Source organism: Prinia subflava, chromosome 5, assembly GCF_021018805.1.
Source record: "Prinia subflava isolate CZ2003 ecotype Zambia chromosome 5, Cam_Psub_1.2, whole genome shotgun sequence".
In the NCBI taxonomy this organism is placed as follows: Eukaryota; Metazoa; Chordata; class Aves; order Passeriformes; family Cisticolidae; genus Prinia; species Prinia subflava.
In genome coordinates, this window is record NC_086251.1 from 26,523,428 (window position 1) to 26,546,694 (window position 23,267).

General features: G+C 43.3%; 1 protein-coding gene across 8 annotated transcripts in view; it reads left to right on the forward strand.

The window, feature by feature from the left end:
- MGA (MAX dimerization protein MGA) overlaps nucleotides 1-17,697 on the forward strand; it is a 60,418-nt gene extending 42,721 nt beyond the window's left edge. For 7 of the 8 annotated variants that reach the window (XM_063398568.1, XM_063398571.1, XM_063398575.1 and 4 more), the window contains 8 exons: nucleotides 4,396-4,520; nucleotides 5,839-5,890; nucleotides 7,560-7,742; nucleotides 8,420-8,531; nucleotides 10,087-10,320; nucleotides 10,955-11,131; nucleotides 11,560-11,712; nucleotides 12,692-17,697. In XM_063398568.1, coding sequence (XP_063254638.1) covers nucleotides 4,396-4,520; nucleotides 5,839-5,890; nucleotides 7,560-7,742; nucleotides 8,420-8,531; nucleotides 10,087-10,320; nucleotides 10,955-11,131; nucleotides 11,560-11,712; nucleotides 12,692-13,986 — 2,331 coding nt within the window. In that variant the 3' untranslated portion in view covers nucleotides 13,987-17,697. The remainder of the gene's footprint in view (nucleotides 1-4,395; nucleotides 4,521-5,838; nucleotides 5,891-7,559; nucleotides 7,743-8,419; nucleotides 8,532-10,086; nucleotides 10,321-10,954; nucleotides 11,132-11,559; nucleotides 11,713-12,691) is intronic. The other variant, XM_063398574.1, reaches the window with a different exon arrangement.
- Nucleotides 17,698-23,267: the final 5,570 nt, after the last annotated feature.

Below are 23,267 nucleotides of genomic sequence, written 5' to 3' on the forward strand. Positions count from 1 at the left end.
CAGCTTGAGTGCTGGGGGCAGGTTTGGGTGCCACAATATAAGAAAGACATGAAACTATTACAGAGGCTCCAAAGGAGGGCTGTGAGGATGGCGAAGGGCCTTAAGGGAGTGAGGGGAAGCTGTATAATTCATAGCTGAGATCACTTGGTCTGTTCAGCCTGAAGGAGACTGAGGGGAGGAGAGCTCATTGCCATGTGCAACTTCCTCGTGAGGGCCAAGAGATGGGCTTTGGTGATCCTTGTGGGTCTCTTCTAACTCAGGATATTCTATTATTCCATGATAGCCAAGGGAACAACTCTGGCTTTTAGAGAATCTCTTCAACTTCCAGAAAAATAGACTAATCAGTTCATATTCCAGCTCGCTGTTCTCAGATGAGATGATAGCATCTCAGCTTCATGAAGGTGAGAAAACTAAATAGAAATCTTAGTTTTGGAAATTCTTTTAAGTTGAAAACTGAATTGTTGCTGTCTTGTCTTCATTTGGGTGGTGGCGGTTTCATACATCCTCTATCCTTCAATAACTTGAGCAGAGTTATCATCAAGTTTTGAGAACCACTGTTAATCTGTTTCTGATGCCAGATAAACTTTCCAGACATGGTAGTCTTAGGAATTTCTTGATAAACCAACATACAGTGTCTAGATCACAGAGTGTGTAGATGACTAGTGTCATATAGTGTCTAGATCTAGAGTTATCTAGATCACTAGTGTCTAGATAACACAACTGTATCTAGATCACAGAGTATTCTGTTAGCAAGGCTGATGTTTGAAAACTGTATTTGCTTTTATCCTGCAAAAGGATGATGAAGCAACAGAGTATTTGTTAGAGGTTATAAGAAATGTTTGCAATACGTTTGGAATAAACGTACTGTGCAGGTTTTGACTAACGTGGTTTGGAAAGCCATCTAAGGGCATGTGTTTACTGTAAGCTCACACAGGTATGATAAGCTAGCCTTGTTCTAGAGCAGTAAAGTTGAGGAATGAGATCTCAGGGGACTGTAAAAACCTGTCTGGAATTTGGATTGATTAATCTCTGTTGCCAGCAAGTTGAGTTAGCACATTAGTGGCTAATGGAGAAATCAGTTTTGGATTTAAGTGTGTTATTTTTCACTGGGATGTACTCTTCTCTCAGCGTAGTGCTTACAAGACAGGCTCCACTGGTATTATCAGGCTGGATGAAGTCAGATCATGTAAACAGCCTAGTAGAGCGTATTTATCTGCTTCATTAAAGTAGTGGAAACAAGTTGCAAAGAGTATGTGTGTGTCCACTAATAGTTTCATTTAGTGAAAATACTTGAGACAGCTCTTTTTCTACTAGTTCAGAATATGAACTGGTTTTGGGTATTCAGCAGATGGCCATTTAAAACCTCAGAGAACTTTAGTGTGAGTCAGGATGATTGCTACCTACCTCTAGTAGCTATTACTGTTTATTTTTAGCACAATTTTTCACATTGGTTAGTTGTTCCTTGTTTTGCACATCAATGCCCTTCAGATTACCTTCTTACCTTGTGCTGGCTTTGTGTCCTTGACTTGGAGACTTTTCTAGTCTCCTTCACTACACAGAAAGAAGCTTCCTGAGATGGGATCTTTGCCCTTTGGCATTTCCTACTCTGAGTCGCATCAAGAGAGGCCTAGGATGGTTAATCATTGTGGGTTTGGTGATCTGAACAAAACCTTCTGGGAATATCTATAGAAGCAGATGATTTAATGATTATCAGAACGTGCTGTGTGAACAAATTCAAGTGCAGTGGTCTGGGAGGTAATGTTAAACTCTTGGTCTCTAAGGCATGATGGTTGCACACGGAGTTCTGCTGGGAAGGACTGCTTGGCCTGGGCTAAGTCACAGACTGGGGCTCCCAGTTGTTCACAAGTCTTTCTTGGCATAAGCCAAAACCATGCCTGGGGTTGGTTGTTCTGGTATTGTAATGCTACAGGTAAGAGTCCCATGGTTCAGCTTACTAGTGTAAACACAGGTTCTGTGTCTGACAAGATACTGTATTGTAAGTGTTGTTTAAAAGTGCTTTTCACTCATTCTTTTTCTAAGCCAAACATTGAAATTATAAGGACTGTTATCAATTATTATAAAACGGTAAGTTTAATAAAACGTGAAGTGATACATTTCTTGGACGATATGAGTTCCAACAATCTCTTAGTTCAGACCATGTGTGAAACCTGCAGACATTGTAGCATAAAAGGCAGCTCCAGAAATCACACATTTACTTGGGTAATGTGTAATGACATCCACTGTCATCTAACCTTCCTCAGCACGGTTACTGAGAATCCTCTGCCACCAGGCAATTTGCTCTGTAGGTATCAGCATTAGGGGTTTAGGCTGCCAGCAGCAGACAGAAAAATCAGAGGAGAGGGCTTAGAAACAGGCATCAAAATGCAGAGAGAAAAGAGTGCTGTCATTTCCATAACAACTTCAGAACTCTGTTATAGGGTGGTATTGCTCCTCTAGTGTTTTCATTCCATAAGGCATTTTACCCTTACTCAAAGACATTTAGAATTTACGTAACTTCAGGAAGCAGTTTGGAAAGACTGGAAGTAGTATGGATTGACTGATGCTAGAAAGGTGGGGCCTCCACAGGCATCTTCCAAGAATCATGCTGGGATATGGATAAGGTTCAGCCTATGGCAGGTTGGCAGTACTTCTATAGGAATAGCTGTTCTTAATGTCAGAACTACTTAATTCTGGTGATCTTCATGATTGTGATAGTATTCCTGTTGCTAGGAATTCAGGAGTAGAGGGGAAAGATTTACCAACCAGAAGCATTTTTCCTTTTGTTGTTAGATGTAGGAATGAAAAAATGAATTACTTCTGTTTTTCATATGTCCACCATTCAGAATGGGTAAACTTAAAGATGTTAAGTTCTTGGTGGACAGTGGAGTTTTTTACTTCTGTTTTGGTTTTTTTTTGTCCATCTTTCATGAAAAACATGCCACCTATTGGGTTTTGAATACCATTTTTCTAAGATGATAGCATGCAGAACATTTAAATTCTAGAGCAGCTCTAGCCTGAATAATTGCTATCAACACTGTGATTATCCCAGTAGAACTTAACAGCACTGGAAAACTTTATGACAACAGTGTTTCTATGGTAATCTAATTTCCTGGGGTGTTTTTGCCCTTACTCTCTGCATTGTAGCATCTTTTTTGAACTACCCTGCCTGACCATGTTTCCTGCAATGTACTGATGTCCAAATGTAGTTTAGACAGGGTAGTCCTGCCTGCTGAACAGAGCTAGTATGCATCTCTTGAACATATGGGTCACCAAAATGGTACTGTATGAAGTGGAAAACTTAGAGAAAGCATCAGGAGGCTTTCAGCATCAAGGTGGGTTTATGAGTGACCCAGGACAGCAGGCAAGAATGTAAAATACTCTTTGTATAAAGAAATAGATCAATGTTGCCATGACCTCTTGTACGGCAGTATTTTCAGTATTTTCAACATAATGGCAGTATCTGTTCTGCAGTTGTGTGATTTAAATAGTTTCTTTGTTTGAATAGTTTTTGTTTAGTCAGGGTAGTTCAGGGAACTGGTGAAGTAGAATAGAGAATGGAAGTGTAATTACATTTTCTTGCTTAAGGAGGAAGAGTTTTTCGTTGTATAATCAGACCAAAGATTATTATATGAAAATCTTCACTAAAAACTGTAATACAAAAGAATTGGTTGAATAGGTGTGTCTTGGGAGAAGGGGGTATCACCTGGACTTAGAGATGCCACAAGATTGGTACTTAACTCTAGTCATTGCTACAGAGCAGCAGTTGTCCCTTTTCTCTCTCTTCACAAAGTAGCAAGTTTTCTTGGTCAGGCAAGCAGGGAGAAAGAGTACTCTTCAGAATACAATGAATATTTAAAATAATAATTTGGCAGCATTTTGGAAAGAGCCAAAATCTTACTCTTCATCATCTAAGCAGTTTCCTATCCAAAGAAGCCTGACTGTATGATGTTCTGACTTTTGCTGTCTTAGGGATGAGAGACCATTACTAAGGTGATAACTATTTCAGATTTTGTTAAAAAAAAATCATTTAGCAAGAATCTACAGTAGTAGCTTGTAAAGGCAGTTTAATCTTACTTGAAAATAGAGGCAGGGAAATTCTGCCCTGTGATGGCTTTTCTCTCACCCATAATAAAAGCATAAATGACAGAGATGGGTTCTGCACTTATCAAAATGCATTTTACAGAGTTGCTAGTGGGAGGAGTTCCTGGAGGTGACAGCTGAAGTAACCCCCTGCTTAGCACTGTTAATTGGCCAGTGTAGCCAGAGATGTCGATTCCTTGATAGTTCTAAATGTTATAATGTGATCTCATTTGAGACTGAAGTGAAACTATTTTGGCCTGAGCACTATTGGTGAGTAGATACTCATTTTAAAAAACCAAACAAAACCTGTTCCAGGATGCGTGTGAATACAGAGAGGATGACGAGCAGGTGGACATTGAGACCGTGGAGGAGCTTTCAGAGAAGATTAACATTGCCCGTCTGAAGGCCACAGCTGCTCATGTCGAACCCTGCGACCAGAAGTAAGCACCCCTGGGGAGCGCTGCACGCAGTTGTGTGTCCTACTGCCCTCGAGTGAGCCCGTTGAACAGCAGGTCTGATGTGATACCGAGAGAAAGCAAGGCTTCTGTCCTGCCTCCCTCAGCACTGGTGCCTCCCAGTGGCTGTGAGGATCGTGCTGGCAGCACTAAGAGTAGTTTCAAGGTGTCTTAGCCATTTTCCCCTCTCATTTGTTTATGGGGATGTATCTTGTAATGTAAAATTAATGAGTGAATAGCCTCCCTTCCTGCAAACTGAAAATTAGCAGGGTTGTCTTTGTTTTCAAAGTGATTTTGCAAGCTTTGTTAATTCTTGCTGGTGGACATCTGGGCAGGAACAGTCATTAGGTTAATCCCTGACCCTGTAAATAAAAGATTTGTCTTCGGGACCATTGCCCCAGCAAAGAAAGTATTTTCTTATTGACATATTGTATGCCATGGTTGGATAGCTTGGCTTAGTTTTTTTGGTTGGTTTGTTTTTGTTGCTGTTGCTGCCCTTTCATTTATAATGACAAAGGCAAAATAAAAACGTGGCTTACTTGAGGAATGTAATGATAGTGATGGCTGTTTCTCAGTTGCATCAAACAAAAGAATGGGGAACATTGCATCTATAGTTCTTTTTGTTTGAAGATTCTTTTTTAACTTTGAAAAAACTGGTGAGATTATATCTACCAGATAGTTCCCCCTTTTTTCCTCCACTTTAAGGATGACAGCTCAACTTTTATCTTTAGATGGTGAATTTGCTTTAAATTTTGAAGATGTTTCAGTGAGAGAGAAAAACAGTTGCCATGTTTTGTAAAAAATAATTTTCATATATGTGTTTTTTTTCATTTGGTTGAAGCTCTTGAGATATGAGGAAGCTGTTGTTATTATATATTAGGATAGTAATAAATGTGAGAATTTTGATTGGTGGTTCTTGGTGGGGGAGGGATTGCTCTGCCATCTATATTAAACCTGTGTTTATTTAAAACAGAACCAAAGCATAATTAAGAAACTTACTTTATGCAGCCAACAGTCACAAGCTGATTTTTTTCTCTGTAGTATATAGTGAAATAGTTTGTCTTTTGCACTCAGATAATTTCACAGCTTTAAGAACAGGTCAGTTATTTCCTGGATGATGGTGTTGGAGATAAGATTCACTTTCTTGAGAAAACTCAACAGTATCCTGCTTTTATGCAGTTACACAAGGAAAGTTAATTTCAAGGCTTAAAAATGAGGAATTCTAGACTGTTGGAATGTAGTTAATGAGGGTAGAGTGTATGAGTTGAGTAGCATTGGGAAAAACTTTTTACCTTTCTTCCAGATACCATCCTCCTAATTCTTCGGATGAAACATTATCAGAAAAACAGTCAAAGGTATATGTTTGCTCTCCTCTTTCCTTTTAGTATCACACCTTCATTTTAAAGATAAACTTCCATCTCACATGCAGCTCTTAATGTGATTTATCTGCCTTGCAGATACTTGTGATTAAGTGTAAGAAACCAAATGTGCTGGGGGGGATTTGCTCAGTCCAGATATCCCTAAGGCAAAAGGGCTGGTGCTGGCATCAGTGGGTTTCAGATTCAGCTTTAGCTGTGGGAGGAAGATCTGCCTTTTATTTATGACTGCATTTGCTTAGGTTTTGTATTCTTGGCATGAATAATTTTTACAGCACACTTAAAATAATAAATGAGCAGAATTTTCATGTGTTGAAGAAGACAGTACGTGGAATTATATAGGCACAGCACTGGATGAAGGATTTCTGAAAACAGAAATTGAAATACGTGTTTAGATAAGTTAAGATAAGATACCACAGAATCCTTTCAAACCAAAACTCACTGAGTCACTCCAGAGTCTTGTGCCGTGTTTTCGGGTGGCTCTGAAGGCAGTTTCTCTGTCCACAGCTGTCTGTGATACAGTTGACATCGGCTCTACGGCTTCTGCTGCAGTGGGGTGGGGCTTTGAGTGCGGTGGCAACCTGTTGTGTGTCTTAGGTGTTAGAGCAGAATAGCATGTATGCCTTTGCCTGAGACAGGGAAAGGGTCTAGAGTGCTCTGTCTGCCTCACCTTTTCCATGTGTCCTCCTCTCTGCCCGTGAATTTACGTTGTACGGCCCCCCTTGACAGGAAGCCCACAGCCAACACAGGAGCAGTTGTAGCTGTACTGTGCTCAGGTTTGCCTGTGAGGGCAAAACAGCTCTCAAGAGCCAGATTTCAGGAGACAGGTCCTCAGAATCCTCCTAGGCCAGCAGGCTCAGAAATAGTATTGCTGAATCTGAGGAATCTTTCCGCTGATGCTCTGGGGTTTGAAGCAGACCTAAAATTATCTAAAAAACTGCATTAATTACCTCCCCATTAAATAAATAGCATGGTTGTACAAAACCTGGAAAAGTAATGATAACATAACAACCTTCTGAATATGTGGAGATCAGTAATACTGCGTATTGTGTGGCAGTCTTCTTAGAAACTTAAGCAAATTCAAAACCACAGGCTCTTGGCTGTATTCTATTTGTTGGTGTATGTCTGAGGTGATAAATGTCAATGCTGTCTTTCACATTCTGACTTAGAGTGTCTCTTTGGCACCAACTCATATGAACCTATGAAAGAAAATGGAAATCAAACTAGTTTAACTCCAGGGAAAGATTCAAGTCTCCTGTATTTGATGTAATTATTTCATTCATTAGTAGACTTTCTCGACAAACAAACAAAAAATACTTGGCTCAAGCATACGTGATTTTGTTGTAATGCTGTGAGTTTATCTAAGTAGCCTTGTGTTGCAAAAAATAAAAGCTTATGAATTGAAGGGACTCTTGCTCTTTTCCATTAGGGTTGATGTGATTATGTTGGTCACTTCTTTGGTCAGCATTTCATTTCTTACTTGTGTGCTTCTGATTCTGAACTTTCAGGAAGACATAGGAGCAGGATAGCATGACGTGGAATCTTGAGGTGTCTGTAGAAAGGCTGTAAATCTTGCATGCATTTGAACATTGTCTGCCATTCCATTGCTTTCTTTACTTAAACTGGTCAATCCGGTTACTCCTCGCAGAAGCATCAGACCTGGAAAAGAAAGCTGAAGTCCCAGGCAGAAGCCTTCGCTCATTACCGCCAGACACACACGGCAAATGAACGTCGACGACGTAATGAAATGAGAGGTCTCTTCGACAAGCTGAAGAGAGTTTTGGGGCTGCTGAACCTTCCCAAGGTCTCCAAATGCTACATTCTCAAGCAGGTAGGTATTTTGGAGCTTAAGTGTGGAGAATTTAATCTGGATAGAGTAATTACGCTAGTACGAGCTCTTCAAGTGAGTCCCAGTGTAGAGAGGCCTTCTGTCATCTCTGCAGGACTCTCTCAAAAAAGACAATACCTGAAAGAATCTGTATTCCAAAAAGCTTAGTCTTTATGATATGAACATATATTTTTGGATTGGCCCTCCCCTTGTATTCTTTGTGAATCATGGAACGTTATGTCTTAATTCTTCACAGTGATTGTGCACATAAGAAAATTTTTAAAACCATTGAAGGCTTACTTTTTTAATTTTTGAGAAGACAGCATTCCATTAGGCATTATACAGACATGAAAGCTTAATTTGTCAAGATGTGTATGTCAGGAAACTAAATGTGAGTGATAGATACATAATTATATCAGCTGTACCTAGAAACTGAGAGATAAAAGTTTAGGATTTTTCTTAAAAGTTGCTGACCTTTGGAGGAAGGACAAACAAGATGTTTATCACTTTTCAACCAGTACTTAGGGAAAGCTACCTTTCATGGTACTTCATATGCTTTCTCTCAATCCTATTTTCTTGGGATTACAGAAAGTTGAAACTTTTTGTAAAGGTTTCTGGGAAGGAAAATTATTATTTTGTGTGTCACTTGTTTATAAATCAGTTCCCTGATACTATTTTAGGCATTGGAAGAAATCCAAGGACTGACAGATCAGGCAGATAAGTTTATTGGACAGAAGACTTTACTGACACGCAAACGAGATGGTCTGATTCGAAAAGTCTCCACGCTTTCAGGTGAGACTGGTGTTGGATGCAAGCTGGCTGTAATAATGAAGGAAAAGTTTTCTAGAAGTGTGAATGTGTGGAGTGATCAGTGGATCTAGGGATGTCATTGATTCACATAAAATTCAGCCTCATGATGCCAAACAAAGTCATGCTGAGCTCTGACTCAGTGATAGGCTCACCATGCTGATAACAATGGCTTTTTTTTTTCCTTCACGCCTAAAGGAAGTGTAGAACGCTGTCTGTGCTGGGAGCCGCAGGCCTGGGTTCCTTTGGAAGGGTGGGATGATGGTGATGGTGTCACTTCATTCTGTCACTGGTCACCTCCTGAAATGCCTTTTCTGCTCAGCCCATCCCATCATCAAAGACAGTCACACAGAGCTGTCTCTGGTCACTACTGAAACCTCCGACTCCTTGCAGAGCTTTGTGAGTGACTCCTTGTGCTGTTTTCCCAAGAACCAGTGCTCCTAGGGGCTAGAAGGTGGCAGCTCTGTACACAGAACAAAACTGCAGTAGACTGTAAGCTGCTGCTCATCCACACATTTCATCTTGTGCTTACTGTGTCTTTCTGTCTCATTTGAAAGTGTAAGAAAGCTGGTGGCATGTTTTCAACCAGTGTCAAAACATGAACAAATAAAATATTTTTCTAATCTTCTTGCAGTCTGAGAATATAAACACGGGAACACCTGTAAAGTAGAAATGAAAGATACTTATATCTTTTGTATTTACATGAATCCATTCATGCATATATAAGGTATTTGATTTACAACAAGTAAGAAGTGTTGTAGTGAAGTTTAGTAATCTAGAAATGGATGAGAGGCCTTTTCAGCAGAGAATGAAAGCAAATGACAAAACAGATAACAACGTTATCTGATCTTTTGCATTCCTAGTGAAGACCTTAAATTTGATGAGGAAAAAGCCCTCACACAGGGCAGTTAGTTAAATATAGACTTAATTAAAGATACACCATGATGTTAGAACATAAACGCTAAGCAGAAAACTAGCTAATATACCTGATACTTGAACTTGGATCATATTGAACTGTGTGTATATGCAGAAAACAAATTACTTATAAAATCTGTGTGTTTGTCCAAGGTTAGGATTTTCATGGCAATGGTAAATCTGTATGTGAGTTTACATTCAAATGTCATTTGAGTAACAGGGCCCATTAGTCCAAGAAATTTCATTCCAGGTAAAGATAGCATTTTGTCCAGTAGTTGTATGTTTATCATTAGGAGGCATGGGAGGATTTTTTCATAGCTGTGGGTATTTTCAACTAGTATTGTTCAGCAGGAGCTTGTGCTTGCCCAGGCTGATTTCTGCTTATCAAAGTGGCAGATAAATTCTAAAATGTGTGGATGTTTCTGAATGGGAAAAAATATTGGAATAAATAGGTAATTGCTTCCCTCTGATATTAAATATGCTATCTACTTCGTGGGGATGGTGGTTATCTGTTTTATAGTAATTGAATAATGTCAGCTTAACACATTATTAGTTCTGCCTTTAGCATTTTAATCTTGGAAAGAGAGTTTGAGGGTAGGCTGATTCTCTGATAATTTTTCTGTAGGAAAGACCGAAGAGGTTGTCCTGAAGAAGCTGGAATATATTTATGCCAAACAAAAAGCAATAGAAGCACAAAAAAAGAAGAAAGAACCTGAGCCGCAGAAATCAGCTGCACCCTCCACTGCTAGCAGCCAGAAAGAAGGATCCTCTGCTGCCCCCAGAGAGGCAACCCCGATAGCGATGACAAACAGAAGGGGCAAGCCACTGATACTTGCCAGGAGAGGAGCCCGAGCCACAGGTGGGCTGCAAGTGGTGCATGTCCTGCACCAAGGGGAGACAGCCGCTGAAGCTGCACCCTGTGGGAGGGCAGAATGCCAGCTGGCTTGTGCAGGCAGCCTCACTCCTGAAACAGAATTGTGCATGGGACCGGGAAATGTCCGTATGGTAGGTGTGGAAACCACTTGCTTTCAGTAAGGATGAGATCAGTAGGAGTGAGGTCTTCAGGTGAGCGTGACTTCAGTTTCAGGATGATGGGAAGTAAATTCTTACTAAGTTATCCTTTGATATCAGGGAGTTCCACTGCAATCCAGTAGTAATTTCTAAGAGCTGAAGGTTTTTCTGCTGACTCAGAACCTGAAATTCAACCTGCAGAATGCTGGGGTTGCTAGAATAGACTCTTTAAAATCTCCCTTCTCAAAATGCTAGCTCTCAACATGGTGGAAGTTTGCTCTTAAATTAAATTAAAGAGTTGTCAGACACTGGAGAGTTTTTTGTAGCTGAGAACTTTTAGAGAAGTGTTCAACATTTGTGGAGATGTTCACATCATAAATGTAGGAAGGAACAAAAGAATGACTCCTTCCAGAGCTGTACGTAATGCTGCTCACAGTGTGCTGTGCCAGAGTAAATGAGTGTTTTACATCCTTTCCTTGCAGAGGACTCCTCAGCCTCTCTCACACTCACGGCTGCAAGCGTAGTGATGACTCCCCAGGGGCAGGTGCTCACACTGAAGAGCCCCCTGGTCCCAGGGCAGGTGGCAGCAGTTCCTTCCACGCTGTTGCAGGCTGAGTTAAAGCCTCGAGGGGTTGGTACTACCATGACAACACAGCCAGGTAGGATCACATGGCATAATGTTTATCTGTGTAATGCTGTTCATAGATGTGCAGAGCAGTTTATGAAGTTATTAAATTTTGTTTAAATTCTTCAGGTTTTTTTTACAACTTGACCGAAGTAGAGCTTGACTGCTAAGAGAGATTAGATTTCATTAACTCAAACTGTCAATTTATCAACAGGTGAAGTAAAATGTGTTAAAATGTTGCTATTCAGAAATTAGGGAAACATAGGGAAGAATTCCTAATCACATAACCAGTCTGCATTTCTGGTTTTACTACTTTAAATGTTACTACTAATGGGAAGTCTTGCCTTGAAGTGCATGGCTCCTGTTTTCCAGGAGTATCTGAAGTATCTGAAAGTACTGTATCTGAGTATCTGGAAGGTTTTTGTTCCCACTTCATCTCCCGTTTTGCTTCTCTTGGATAAGGTATTACTTCTGTGATGATTCAACTGCCAGGATCAACAGTTCCTGTCCAAGTAAAAGGAATCCTTACGAACTCTACCATTCCTATTACACTGTCAACTGTTGCTGGAAATCCAGTGCCCTCAACGGGGGTATCAGCTACAGCACCCCATTCAGGTAAGCTCTTTGTGTTTCATGGATCTTTGTGCTTGCATGCAGGGAACGTTATCCCTGAGAAACTGAAGGTAAATTGTTTTCTCACTGGGAAGTAACGATAGGTATTATTGTCTGGGTATTCAAAGAAAAACACTATTAATAATGTTTTGAACAGTTTGGAGGGGCCTCTAGGAGATTATGGATTAGAGCTTTTTAACTTTCCTTCATCTTACTGAGCCTGCTTGCCCTCAGGAAAGTCAGGATAAGTGGATACTAGGATGTGTCTGTAATGTAATGCATCCTCCTGGGGAAGCTTCAGTTGAGAGTGGTGGTGAGGTTGCTGACAATCTTTGCCTGTAAGATCCAGACTCTTCCTGTGGCACAACCCCTTCCCATGCCCTGCCAGCTCTGCTGCCCATGGGAGGGCTGCTTTACAGGACCTCGTGCTGTACATTGGATCTGGGTGTGGGGTGGTTCCTGTCAGCAGGGTTCTGCTTGCCATCTGTTGTGCTAAAAGCAAGCCACTCCCTTTCTGCTTCCTTCTAGTTGTTTGGTCATAATGAAAAAGGAAAGTTCACTTCAGATTAGGACTGGGAAAAATCTGAGTGCTATTAACAGGGAATGGCTTGGAGGCAGAAAATAAGTAATCATTTAGTCTCTGGAATGTCTCTGTAGTGCACAAAACCAGTACTGCATACTGGTTTTATGTGATCATAAAAACAAAGCTTAAAAAATCAGTAAGAGGGAAAATTGTCATTTTGTTTGCCTTGTGCATCACAATCTGAACTAAGCATCGCAGTTGGCTGCACTGGAGCTTGCTCTTGTTCTACAAGTTGAAAGTTAAGCTATTGGTGTGTTAAAGCTTCAGTTGACCAGAGCTGTGTAAGCAGTTTAAATTGCAGTTTACTTGAGGAAGACCTGAAAGTGAGCAAATTATACTTAGGAATTGCCTTGCAGTTAACACATATCCTGATGGATGCTGCTTTGTGTGGTTTTGCAGAAAGCGAAGATTCATTCATGATGCCAAAGATTGTTAATGTAACATCACTGGCTGCTGAAGCAGGCATGAATCTAAACCAGAACCGAAACAAAAACTCTAATGCAACAGCAGCTGCAGGTGCTCCAGCTTCTGAGCAATCCTCAGCTGTAGCACCCCTTGAAAGTAGGAATAGTGACAACGTGCTTACAGAAGAAAAAGCCAAACCATGTCTGGGAGACAGTGACGGAGATGGAAGAATTACCACAGGTCCAACGAAAGTTTTCTTTGAAAATAAAGATGCCCTTCCACAGCTCTGGAACGTATCATGTACAAAGGAACCTCCAGAATCCTTCAGCAAAAAGCTCTGCATCGGGGAGTTTGTAGGAAGCCAAGCCAGGAGGAAAGATGGTGATTCTGGAGGGGAAAGATTAAAATCCAAAGAATTGTCATTCCGCAAGCTGCAGATCAAAGATGCCAGGATAGAAATGGAATTGAGGAAAGTAGCATCAGCAATGGAGGAAGCAGACCTGGATACAAGTGAGATCCTGAGCAGCATCGAGGAGAGTGATGACACCGATGAAACCCTCACTTCGCTGCTCAATGAAATCGCCTTCCTCAACCAGCAGCTGAACGATGATGCCTCAGCCATGTCAGAGCTGCCCAGTGCCCTCAGCTCGGATTTCTCTCACAAAGATCCAGAGGCTTGTCGGGGAGCAGCCAGTGATCTCTCCGCTGCGTCTTCCTTCCAGTTTGGCCATTTGGGAGGCAGTTTTAAGGACCTTTCTGAAGTTCCAGAAGGTGGTGGCTCTTTAAGCCCCCTCCTGCTGCACCTGGAAGATGATGACCTTAGTGATGGGGACAAGAACTCTGGGGAGCCTTCATCTGAGGGAGATGTTTTAAAGATAGTGATAGGTACTGAAATGAAGAATCCACTTTCCAATCTGTCTGCAACCAGTGGTGGGAATGGCAAAACAGTAACCACCTTGTCAGATGGTGCTAATGTGACTCCACCAGTTTTGCAGATGAAGACTAATCCAGAAGCCAGTAATGCCGACACGTCTTGGAGGCCCATGCCCAAGCTGGCACCCCTTGGTTTAAAAGTGGCAAGTCTGCCCGTGGACTCAGAAGGGCAGAGTAATAAAGTGATGCCCTTACTGGCACCTGTAGTTGCAAAACTGGCACCGAGTGGGGTAAAAAATTCATTACCTGCAACTGTTCAAGAAGGACAGGATAACAAAGTAATGCCCACGTTAGCGCCTGTGGTTGCGAAGCTGAGTACTACTGGGACCTTGCCTTCAAATTCAACAGGCAAATAAGTGCAGATGTTTTTTGTGGGACTGGAACAGAGATCTCGAGCGGTGTGAGCCAGTGTCATTGTTCAGCAGCCTCCTTTGTCTGCAACACTTGTTTCTGTATAGTGTCAGCACTGTGTTCGTCTGAGGGGCAGGCCCCAAACTGTCAAATAAGTGGTAGGAAACTTTAAGCATGTTGATGTATTTTTACCTCACTGTTGTATTCTGGGTGTTCTCCCTCCCCTTCTCAAGACAACAAACATGATCTATAACCATTGCTGGGCACATGGTTTCCTTCCAAAATTGGGTTCTTCACAGAAATAGTTTGTCAAGGGACTGAGAAACTGAGGCTGTTGAAAGAGATTTTTTTTTTCTCTTCCTAGTAGGAAGGCAGCTGTCTTGTTGGGGAAAAAAACACAGATTATTTGTTTTTGTACCAGGCAAATTATCTATGCAGAAATGGCATTGTTCACATTTGCTTGTTTTAATATTTGCAGAATATGATAAATATGCAGAAATCAGGTTGTAGTCACTCGAAGTTGATACCTAGAGCAGCAGAAGGGAAATCTGAGACTGCAGAGGGCTGAAGTGAAAAGGCTTTTTCATTGGTGCTAGATAGGTCTCTAACAGAGACTTTCTAAGAGCTCGTGCACAGAAATTTTGAATCAACATTTATAACTCTCACTGCTTGGGGAAGAAAAATATATTTCCCAACGTAATTAAAAGGAGGACAGTATGTTAACTTTAATAATACTGTCCTCACTCTCACCTCCTGCCCCCACACAAAGACTTCCCCCTTGATGCTTAGGACATCTGTAAGGAAAAATTGCAGAAAGCTGAAAGAAAATGTGGGCACCCCATTGCTACGTCTTTAAATACGTTGCTGAAGTAGCTCAAGTGTTTTCCCAGGTCCTATTTTCTTTCCTTCTGTCATTCTCCAAGATGTGTGTGGTGGCTGGGAATGTTAATACCAAGTATTGCTTTGTGAAAACTCAGAGTGCTTTCAGGAGTCTTGTAGCCTGGCATAAGTGAGCGAGGTGTACATGTGAATGTAAATATGAACATATGTGTATAGCTTTCCAAGCCTTTCATTTCCTTATAAATTCAGGAAAGGTACTCAGAGGTTTCTCACTGCATTTGCACAAGCTGTGTATAGCAAAAAAGTCAACAAAAATGCTCATTACCAGGGAAATAGGGCAGTATTGAATCACAAGATGTATTTTTTATTCTTCTCTGCCACTGCTTACTCAATAACCTGTAGAACGCTCTTCACAGTTTAACTGTTGAACTGTGAGGGGCCTGCAGGCTGTAAAGATATTTATATTTTTGTACACAATTTCTGTTTTCATAGTTTTCTTGACAAATGAAGTTTTCAGCCTCAGAGAGACGATTTGTTAATGAGTGTATACACAATCTTTTCCTATCAAGTTTGTAAATATAAGTTACGGTGCGCTTGGGGGGCTCCTTAACTGCTCCGAAAAGGTAAAAAGTTTTGCCGGGAAAATTGAAAATTATACAGAATTTCCATGATGCATTTTGTTTTATATTTAGGAATGTAATTCCATGTTTTAACTGTTCCAGCAGCAGCAGCTGGGATTGCCCTGTGTCCTCCAAATTCCCACGTTTGGTGACGCAGTAATGGAGGAATTTCATCCTTCCAGCACCTGGGGTTGTGCGGGTGTTGCGAGCGATGTTGTTCCGCAGTGAGGGAGCGGTGCTTGTACAACCACAGGCCCTGCTCAGTGCGCTGCACCCTCTGCGTCCGTGTCTGGGTTAGATCCGTCAGGGAATACACGGACCTTGGGTGTGCCTCGGCTTTTTATTATTTATATCATGCCACAGAGGAGAGAAGCCCTTCAAGCTCAGTTTGTGTAAAGGTACTCCAGAGACTACTTAGCAAAAATTTCTCACTTGGCCATTCTAAACTGTTGTTGTTTAAATTTATGGGGGGTCCCCGGGGAGTGCCCCCCGGAGACTCCCGGGGTCTCTTGGGGTCGTGGTGTTCCTGTGCTAGCAGGCAAGGAGACTTCAGACGCTGGTGGGGTGCTGATGAGGTGAGGGTTTATTCACTGAGGGAGAGGGAAAGGGGAGGGGGGAGGGGGAAGGGGGGGAGAGGAGAGAGGAGCGTCCGGACGCCTCCAGGGGTAGAGGGGCAAGAGGGGCAGAGCCTTCTGCCTTAGCATTCTTATCACAGAGGTTCAAAGGGGCGCGGTAACATTCTCTAGCCAATGAGGTTACAGATACAGGATACTGCAGGGAGGATACAGACTGGGGATAAACTATACATTTTCCAAGGGTGAGCCAGAGCAAACCATTTCCATAAAATGCATTTCTACACTAAACAATGCATTTTAAAGTAGTTACATCCAACTCTCTTTTGCCTTTTGCATATTTACTATTATAATATTTCGTACAAGTCTCGTATTAGTGATTTGGAAAAGAGAATTTAGGTTGTTATGAGAGTCCTGCAGAGTCTTACAGTCGTCACTTACTGCCTTAGGAAAGGGGATTTACAATCCCAGCGCCTTGTACCCAGACAAACGTTGCTTATTAATTTATAATTATGCTAAATTTTAACATAATTATAAAATAATAATTAAGCATTATAATTAAGTTTATAATTGCTTATAATTGAGCAAGACAAACATTGCTCAATATTATTAAGGATTTTAACCTTATTTTAAACTAGTAGAATTATAGTAAATTATTTTACTAGCACTACATCAGACATAAATTAATTTACCTGGGAATCTGGTTCTGAGCATTTCCAATAGGCTGAAGTTGCTTATTTTTTTAACTTGTGGCTGTTTGTTTTGCCAATAGATTTCATTCCTCTTATGTGAGAAACAGCAACGAGACTTGTGCTGTGATTACTTTTAAATTCCTAATCACTAACCCTTGTTTCTGCACTTTTTTATGGTTCCAGACAAGCAGTTTTAATTAGCACACAGAACTGTGTGCTCTCTGTGGGACAGAGAAGGCTGTAACATGATAACCGATCCCACATGATCTAAAAGAAATGCTGTACTTTTTAGGATGTTCTGTTCATTATCTGGTAACGTACAGTTTCTGGATATGAATTTACTGTTTGGCACTGGGCAGTGAAAAATATGTACTGCAGTAAAAATGTTAACATGACAGCAAACCCTTTTTATCCCTAAATGTTATTAGTAAATGAACTAAGGACAGCCCCCAGTGTGGCTGTAAAAGGTGGCATTGGGCACGGTTCCGAGAAGGATGTTTGATGGGTTCTACCAGCTAACAAAGCACGTTTGAAATATTCTTGGGTTGCTCGTTTCACTGTCTCATGTCTGCAGCACAATATTTTGCTATGAATTTAAATGCTGACTCTTTGCTCTTCCCTTAAGCTCCTAAACATTTTTAAAATTACATATGCTGTCATTTGAGGCAATAATCATAGAATATGACACCTAATGAGAAGATTCTGGAAACAGGAGAACCAAGGAAACCCCTGCAAGGCGCACGCTCTCGCTTGACCAAGAGACCTGGAGATTTTTGTTTTTTACACATCTGTAAATAGACTGGAATGTTTTTAAGAATATAATGAAATGTCAGATTTAGCTTTTTTCCTTTTATATATTAAAATATATCTTTCCTTCTTTTTTGCTTTTGAAAAATTGATATTTTTGTAGAAATCTAACAGTACAAAACTCTTAACTGTATGTGAGGGACAAAGTGTAAAACTAAAATAAACCAATCAAGATCAACTAGAAACTGGCTTTGAAAGTTTGTCACAGGGAGAGAGAGGGAGCAGAAATGATGTGGTGGTGGGCTGTTGGTGGCACGTGGCATTGGACCTGAGCAAGTGCCACATGAATTCTCTGAGGCAGAAACTTTGGCAGTGCAAACATTGGGGTTTAATTCAGACAGCTCAGAGATTTTTACCTTTAGTCTTAGCTGTATGTAGCAAATGTCATTGCGTGTAGGAGGGGGTTTTGACTTGCTGAGTGCAGAAAAAGCACCAAAGGGACTTTATTTTCTATGAGATGTATCCTGGGCAGGAAGCCAAGGGGGTTAATGTTTGGTCATGGCACAAAAAGAAAAAAAAAAACCTGAGAGCTGAGAGATTAAGCCCACAGAAAAGCATTCTCCAGATTCCTTACCCTAACCCCAGCCTGGGTTTATCCTTTGTATCTGTTTCCTTTAGAGAAGTTGAACACAAGGGCTGTCCTAATGGGAACAGGTTTGCAGATCTGCCTTCAAGTGAAGTGTCAGAGGAGAGAGGCTTTTTTAAATGGAGTAGGTAAAATGCCCTTAAGCTGTCTATGGCTTCCATGTGCAGTAAATGGAAGATAACACCTGCGAGTGTATGTGAGTTCTGTGTTTGGGATTTTTTGTTTGGTGGTTGGTTCATTCCTTGGTTAGTTGGGAGTTTTTGGGGGGTTTTTGTTTGTTTGTGTTTGTTTGTGGGTTTTGCCTTTTTTTTTTGGTGGTACTTTTTTTTCTTTGTTATGTAGTACATTTCTACAAATGAGAAGTTAGTCTTATAAACCTGAGAAAAGAAAATACAATGAAGAGAACATCTACACATGAGGGTAAGTTTCTTGATTGGAGAAGAAATGTTACAGAATTTATTTTTATTTAAAGAGGAACATCAGACCTCACAGGAAAGAGTTAATAAAAATGGTTGACAGTCAACATATTTTTTGAAATTTCTCTTTAAACTCTCCAGCAAGGCCTCATTCTATTACTCCTTATTTTAAGGGCTAAAGTTACTTCTTGGAATAGAAAGAAATATAAGCATTAAGTATATCCAGTCAGGCTTGCAATGGAAAGAACTTTCCAATAGAGGCCAACATTCTCTGCTGGGCATGTGTGTTTTCCAGCATATTCATTGTGTTCTTGGAGATGCAGATGGTGGTACAAATAAACTCTGTTAACAATGAAGAGTTACAGGGAGCCTGTGCAGTAACTGATGCTACAGCCAGGTTTGAGTTTATAAATGCAATCCAAAAATGTGCAGGACCAGTTTGTCCATAATTGGCTGTGAATGGAATCTAAATTAATAACTCGTTTGGGGTCATGGTAGTGGAGGAATTGTAGTGCTGTTGGTTGTCACTTGAGCTCAGTGCCTCTTGTATTTGCCCTTTTAACTGCTGCTGCAGACCAAGAAGGCATCATGACACCACGGTGTACTTGGTTGGTTTTGTTCATTTGGATTTTCTGTTGCCTCAGCTCGCACTTCAGCTGTCCATCTTGTTCTCTTGGAGCTGAAGGCGCCTGACAGGTGAGCGCTCTTCTGGAGGTGTCCCTCTCTTCATTCTGTATTAGAGTTCTGCCCCTAGAAGGATTTAGTCTGCACTTGTCTAGTCTTTTCTGATGAAGGGGAAAGCCTCGTTTTGTCCTCCTGACCGGCTGCCTGAGCCTCACAGGCTGCCAGCACAAACCTGTGCGGTGTTTCACACATCTGGAGAGAGCTTTGCTCCGGCGACCCCCCGCATCCCGCACGCTCATCAGCACCAGCACATCCCCGTGCCAGGAGGGCCTTCAGGACCCATGGCTGTGTCTGCCTAATCCAGTTACGCATCCAGCCCAGCAGCCTTTGATACTTGACCTGTGCTGGTGTGTTCAGGAATGTCCCCAGTGTCCCCTGTTTCCCTGGGGCCGCTCTCTAGCAGCCCCTTGCTGCCAGCAGCGTTGCTGTGACACAGCACAAAGACCTCTCCTTGCTTTAATGGTGGTCACTTACCTGGTTCTCCTTGCTCTTGTGAGCGTTCCCTGGTTTCTGTAGGGCTGTCAGCGTACAGGACTGGGGTTCCTCGAGGTTACAGCTGTTGGCCCTGGCCCTGTAATGTAAGGTGGATGCTGGAAATCAGAGTGGAGGGACTTGAACCCAAAGGCAACACTGCCAGGCTGTCTCAGCTCTCAGCATGGGGGCAGCTGCCAGTGGAGCAGGATCCCTGCCTGTGTAAGGTGTGGATGTGATGGGGGGTGTATCAGGGGGCAGTCACAGCTATGTGGGTGTGAGCAGGGCTCAGTCTCTCTGCCAGCCTGCTGGGACGAGCCCCGAGCAGGAGGAGACAGGCTTTGCTGCTGCCTTTGACTGCCTTTCCCGTCCCTGCTCCCTGTAGTTCCCCGGTGTGGCGCAGAGCGGTGCCCCTGGCAAGTGCCGCAGCGTGCTCTGCCTCGTGGGCTGAAACCAGGCAATTAAATAGCAGCTAAAAAAAGACACGCAGACATAAGCTGTGTGCCATTTTTAGATGCTTTCAGCACCGATTAACTCCTTAGATAACAGCTGTATGAAACAGCCTGCCCAGCTCTGCCTGGTCTGTCCTGCTGGCCACATCCCCGGCCTGCTGGAGCAGGGCTGTGGCTGCCCCGAACAGAGCAGCAAAACCTGTGAGTGTGCAGCTCTCCCCTGGCTTCTCCAGGGCACAGGGCTCTATGGGCACAGAGCTTCTGGGCAAGGTCTGTAGGCTCGTGTGGGTCTGCAGAACTTACACGAGCAATGGCTCCAGTTTGGAGCTGATGCTACTGAGCACTGCAAGGATACAAAAGTGTTTATGCCTCTGAGGTGCCACTGATGACTCCTACCCTTCTCCTGGACCTCCTGCAGTGTGAAAGTATGATCAAGACTTGTTTGATTTATAGCAGCAGCTTGACTGTTCTGTTTAACAAAAAGCCCATCAGCAGGACAAAGCTTTACAGGTGGTTTTAGGACAGCACAGCACTGCCTGCTGAAGGCTGTTGCAGCAGCATGTGCCACTATAGCCTCCATTTCGGTGCTTGGCCATGATTTCCTGCAGCAGTGAGAGGAGAAGGGTGGGTCTGCATTGGAGCTGACTCAGTAGTTTGGCAGAAGCAACTGGGGAAGCTGCTGCCAGCTCTTGCACCACCCATCCCTTGCTGCCTTCACAGTGCCCTGTGTGCCAGACCCCCTTGCAGGAGCTGCACAAGCTGCTCTTGGCCTGAGGGGCAGGTGCTACTCTTTTCCCCCTTCTTCCACCAGTCCTGCCTGCTCGGGCCTGGACCTCTGAGCCCATCCTCTGTGTAACGAAAAGGGGCTTAGACCCTGCTGCTTCCTGCCTTGTTCCCTGGCCTGTCCTGACACACAGCCCAGCCCCTCAAAGCCCAGGCCTGTGGCTACACTTGCCTGCTGGCACCAAGTCACCTGCTAAGCACGTGCTGGGTTTTCTCTTCTGAAAAGCAGCAGTGTCACAGCCACTGCCCTCTGCCCTCTTCTGCTTCCCTTTGGCTCACCCTGCTCTCTGTGTGGCTGAGGGCTTGCCAGATGTATTTTTTTATTCACAAAACATGTTCCAACCTAAGGTGTCCTAAAACAGCAGTAAAATTTTTGAAGGGATCCTGGAATTCCTTGCTGAATTTCTTTTCTCCTGAAGGAAAAACCTCAGTGGAGACGAGGTGTCTGGTTTCTTTTAGTATCCAATGAAGGCTGAAGCTGTTTGTGTAAACAGCAACTGAAGGTGCCTCTTCCTGCAGGAGCTGTTGCTTGGCACGGGTGAAGCTGCGCTGTCCTCGACCATGGCCCTTGGCTCCCATGGCCCCCGTGGCCCCCATGGGGGCACAGCTCTTGATAAGACAGCCTTGTCTGACCCTGCCTAAGCCTGAGGCACAGGCAGTGCTGAGCTTTGAAAAGGTGTGAGCTAAGGCTGTGCCTTGTTTCAAGATGTGCTAGAGCTGGATGTTACTGTAAAACGTTATTTGGTCAACCGTTAGTGTCCCTTTGGGGCCTGGCTGCAGCCACGTTTGTCTGCTCAGCCTGGGGAAGGCAGCAGGCCTGGACAAGGTGCCCCTGCCTGGGCGGTTCTGTGTGGGGGCAGGACACTGGGGCAGCTGGGGCTGCTGGGAGCCCCACGTGTGCCCCTCAGGTTTGGCAGGGGGCAGCTGCTGGCACGGCAGGCTGGGTTTGGGGGGTGTGGGAGGTGGTGGTGTGGCCTCTCTGATGGGGGGACAGGTTATGGGGCTGGATAACTTCAGATGGGCCAAGCTTCAGCAAAGTTCAAATGCGTGAAGGTTTCCAGATATGAGGTGGATAACAGCAGTACGATTTTCCTGCTCTGGTTATTTTGGTACCTTTTTAATGGTGTAGATGTGATGTGATCATGTTTTAACTTCTGTTAAGGTGGGTGGCTATAAAAACATGACAGGAAAAGGAGGTGCTAGCAAACCTTTTACAAGAACAAGGATTAACTCCTGTTCCCCAACCAGTGTCTGCACTTCTAGATTACAATGGCTGCTTGGTTTTTAAAAATGGCTCAAGCAGACTTGCAGCTCAGGACTGGTTTTGCAAAGCTTTGAATTTGCTTCCTTAGCTTTTGAATGTCCATGGAAAAAAAAATCTCACCCCACAAATGTTTTGTGGCTCTGACATGTGGGGCAATCAACTTGAACCAGGAGGCTTAGTTTTCCAGAAAAAAATTTCATAAACAGCTCCCACCAGACGAGCTGAACTGATGGAAGCCACAGTGGGAATTGTTACTACTGTGCTCCAGTGTAGACAAGGCCTCATTGTCTGGCTTTGATGAGGAAAATGTCCAGTTTCACAAAGTTTGCTGAGCAAGGGAGAAAATAATTATATTGCAGATCAGCTTACAAGGGGCACATTCATGTTTGAAAGAAAACTTGATTTTCATAGGGTGAGGAAGAAAAGCATAACGGCCAAAGGAAAAAGCCAGCGATGTTGGTGACCTACAAAAATCGCCTCAAGTCAGAAGTTACTCGTGGCTGAAGGTGAGTCCCAGGGGGCTGGATCCTTGGCTCTGGCTGAGAGGCAGACAGTGCAAGTGGGAAGTGTGCAGGAAACCAAGCAGTCCTGTGCCTCTGAAGGTGCTCTGTGCTGCTGGCACCCGTGTGCAAGGCGGATGTGGCAGAGAGCAGAGCCCTTGTGTGGCTGGACCCAGAGCTGCCGCTGCAGCTGCACCGCCTCAGGCCCCAGTGCTCTCCAAGCCCCGCCGTGGCATTGCCAGGGCAGCAGCTGTGGTAGCAGAGTCCCCCATCCCCATCCTCTGCCTGCAGCCTCAGGAGCCCACAGGGGTGACCAGCACCCCGCAGGTCACAGAGCCCTGCCGCCACTCCCAGGTGTGTGACCGGCCACAGCAGCGCCACCGCCTCGAGCCTGCTCCACTCACAGTTTTCAGCTGAGATTTCATTTGCAGTACTTCAACAAAACATTGGAAATATTTTGCTTCATGTGCTTCTATTTAGGAAGGCCACAGGACAAATGGTGAAGGAATACACTTTACAGCACCAGGCTGGCTGTGCTGAGCCACATGCAGCTGGCCCTGGCTGCTGACTGGCCGCCTCCCACTGGCACTGGGAGCATT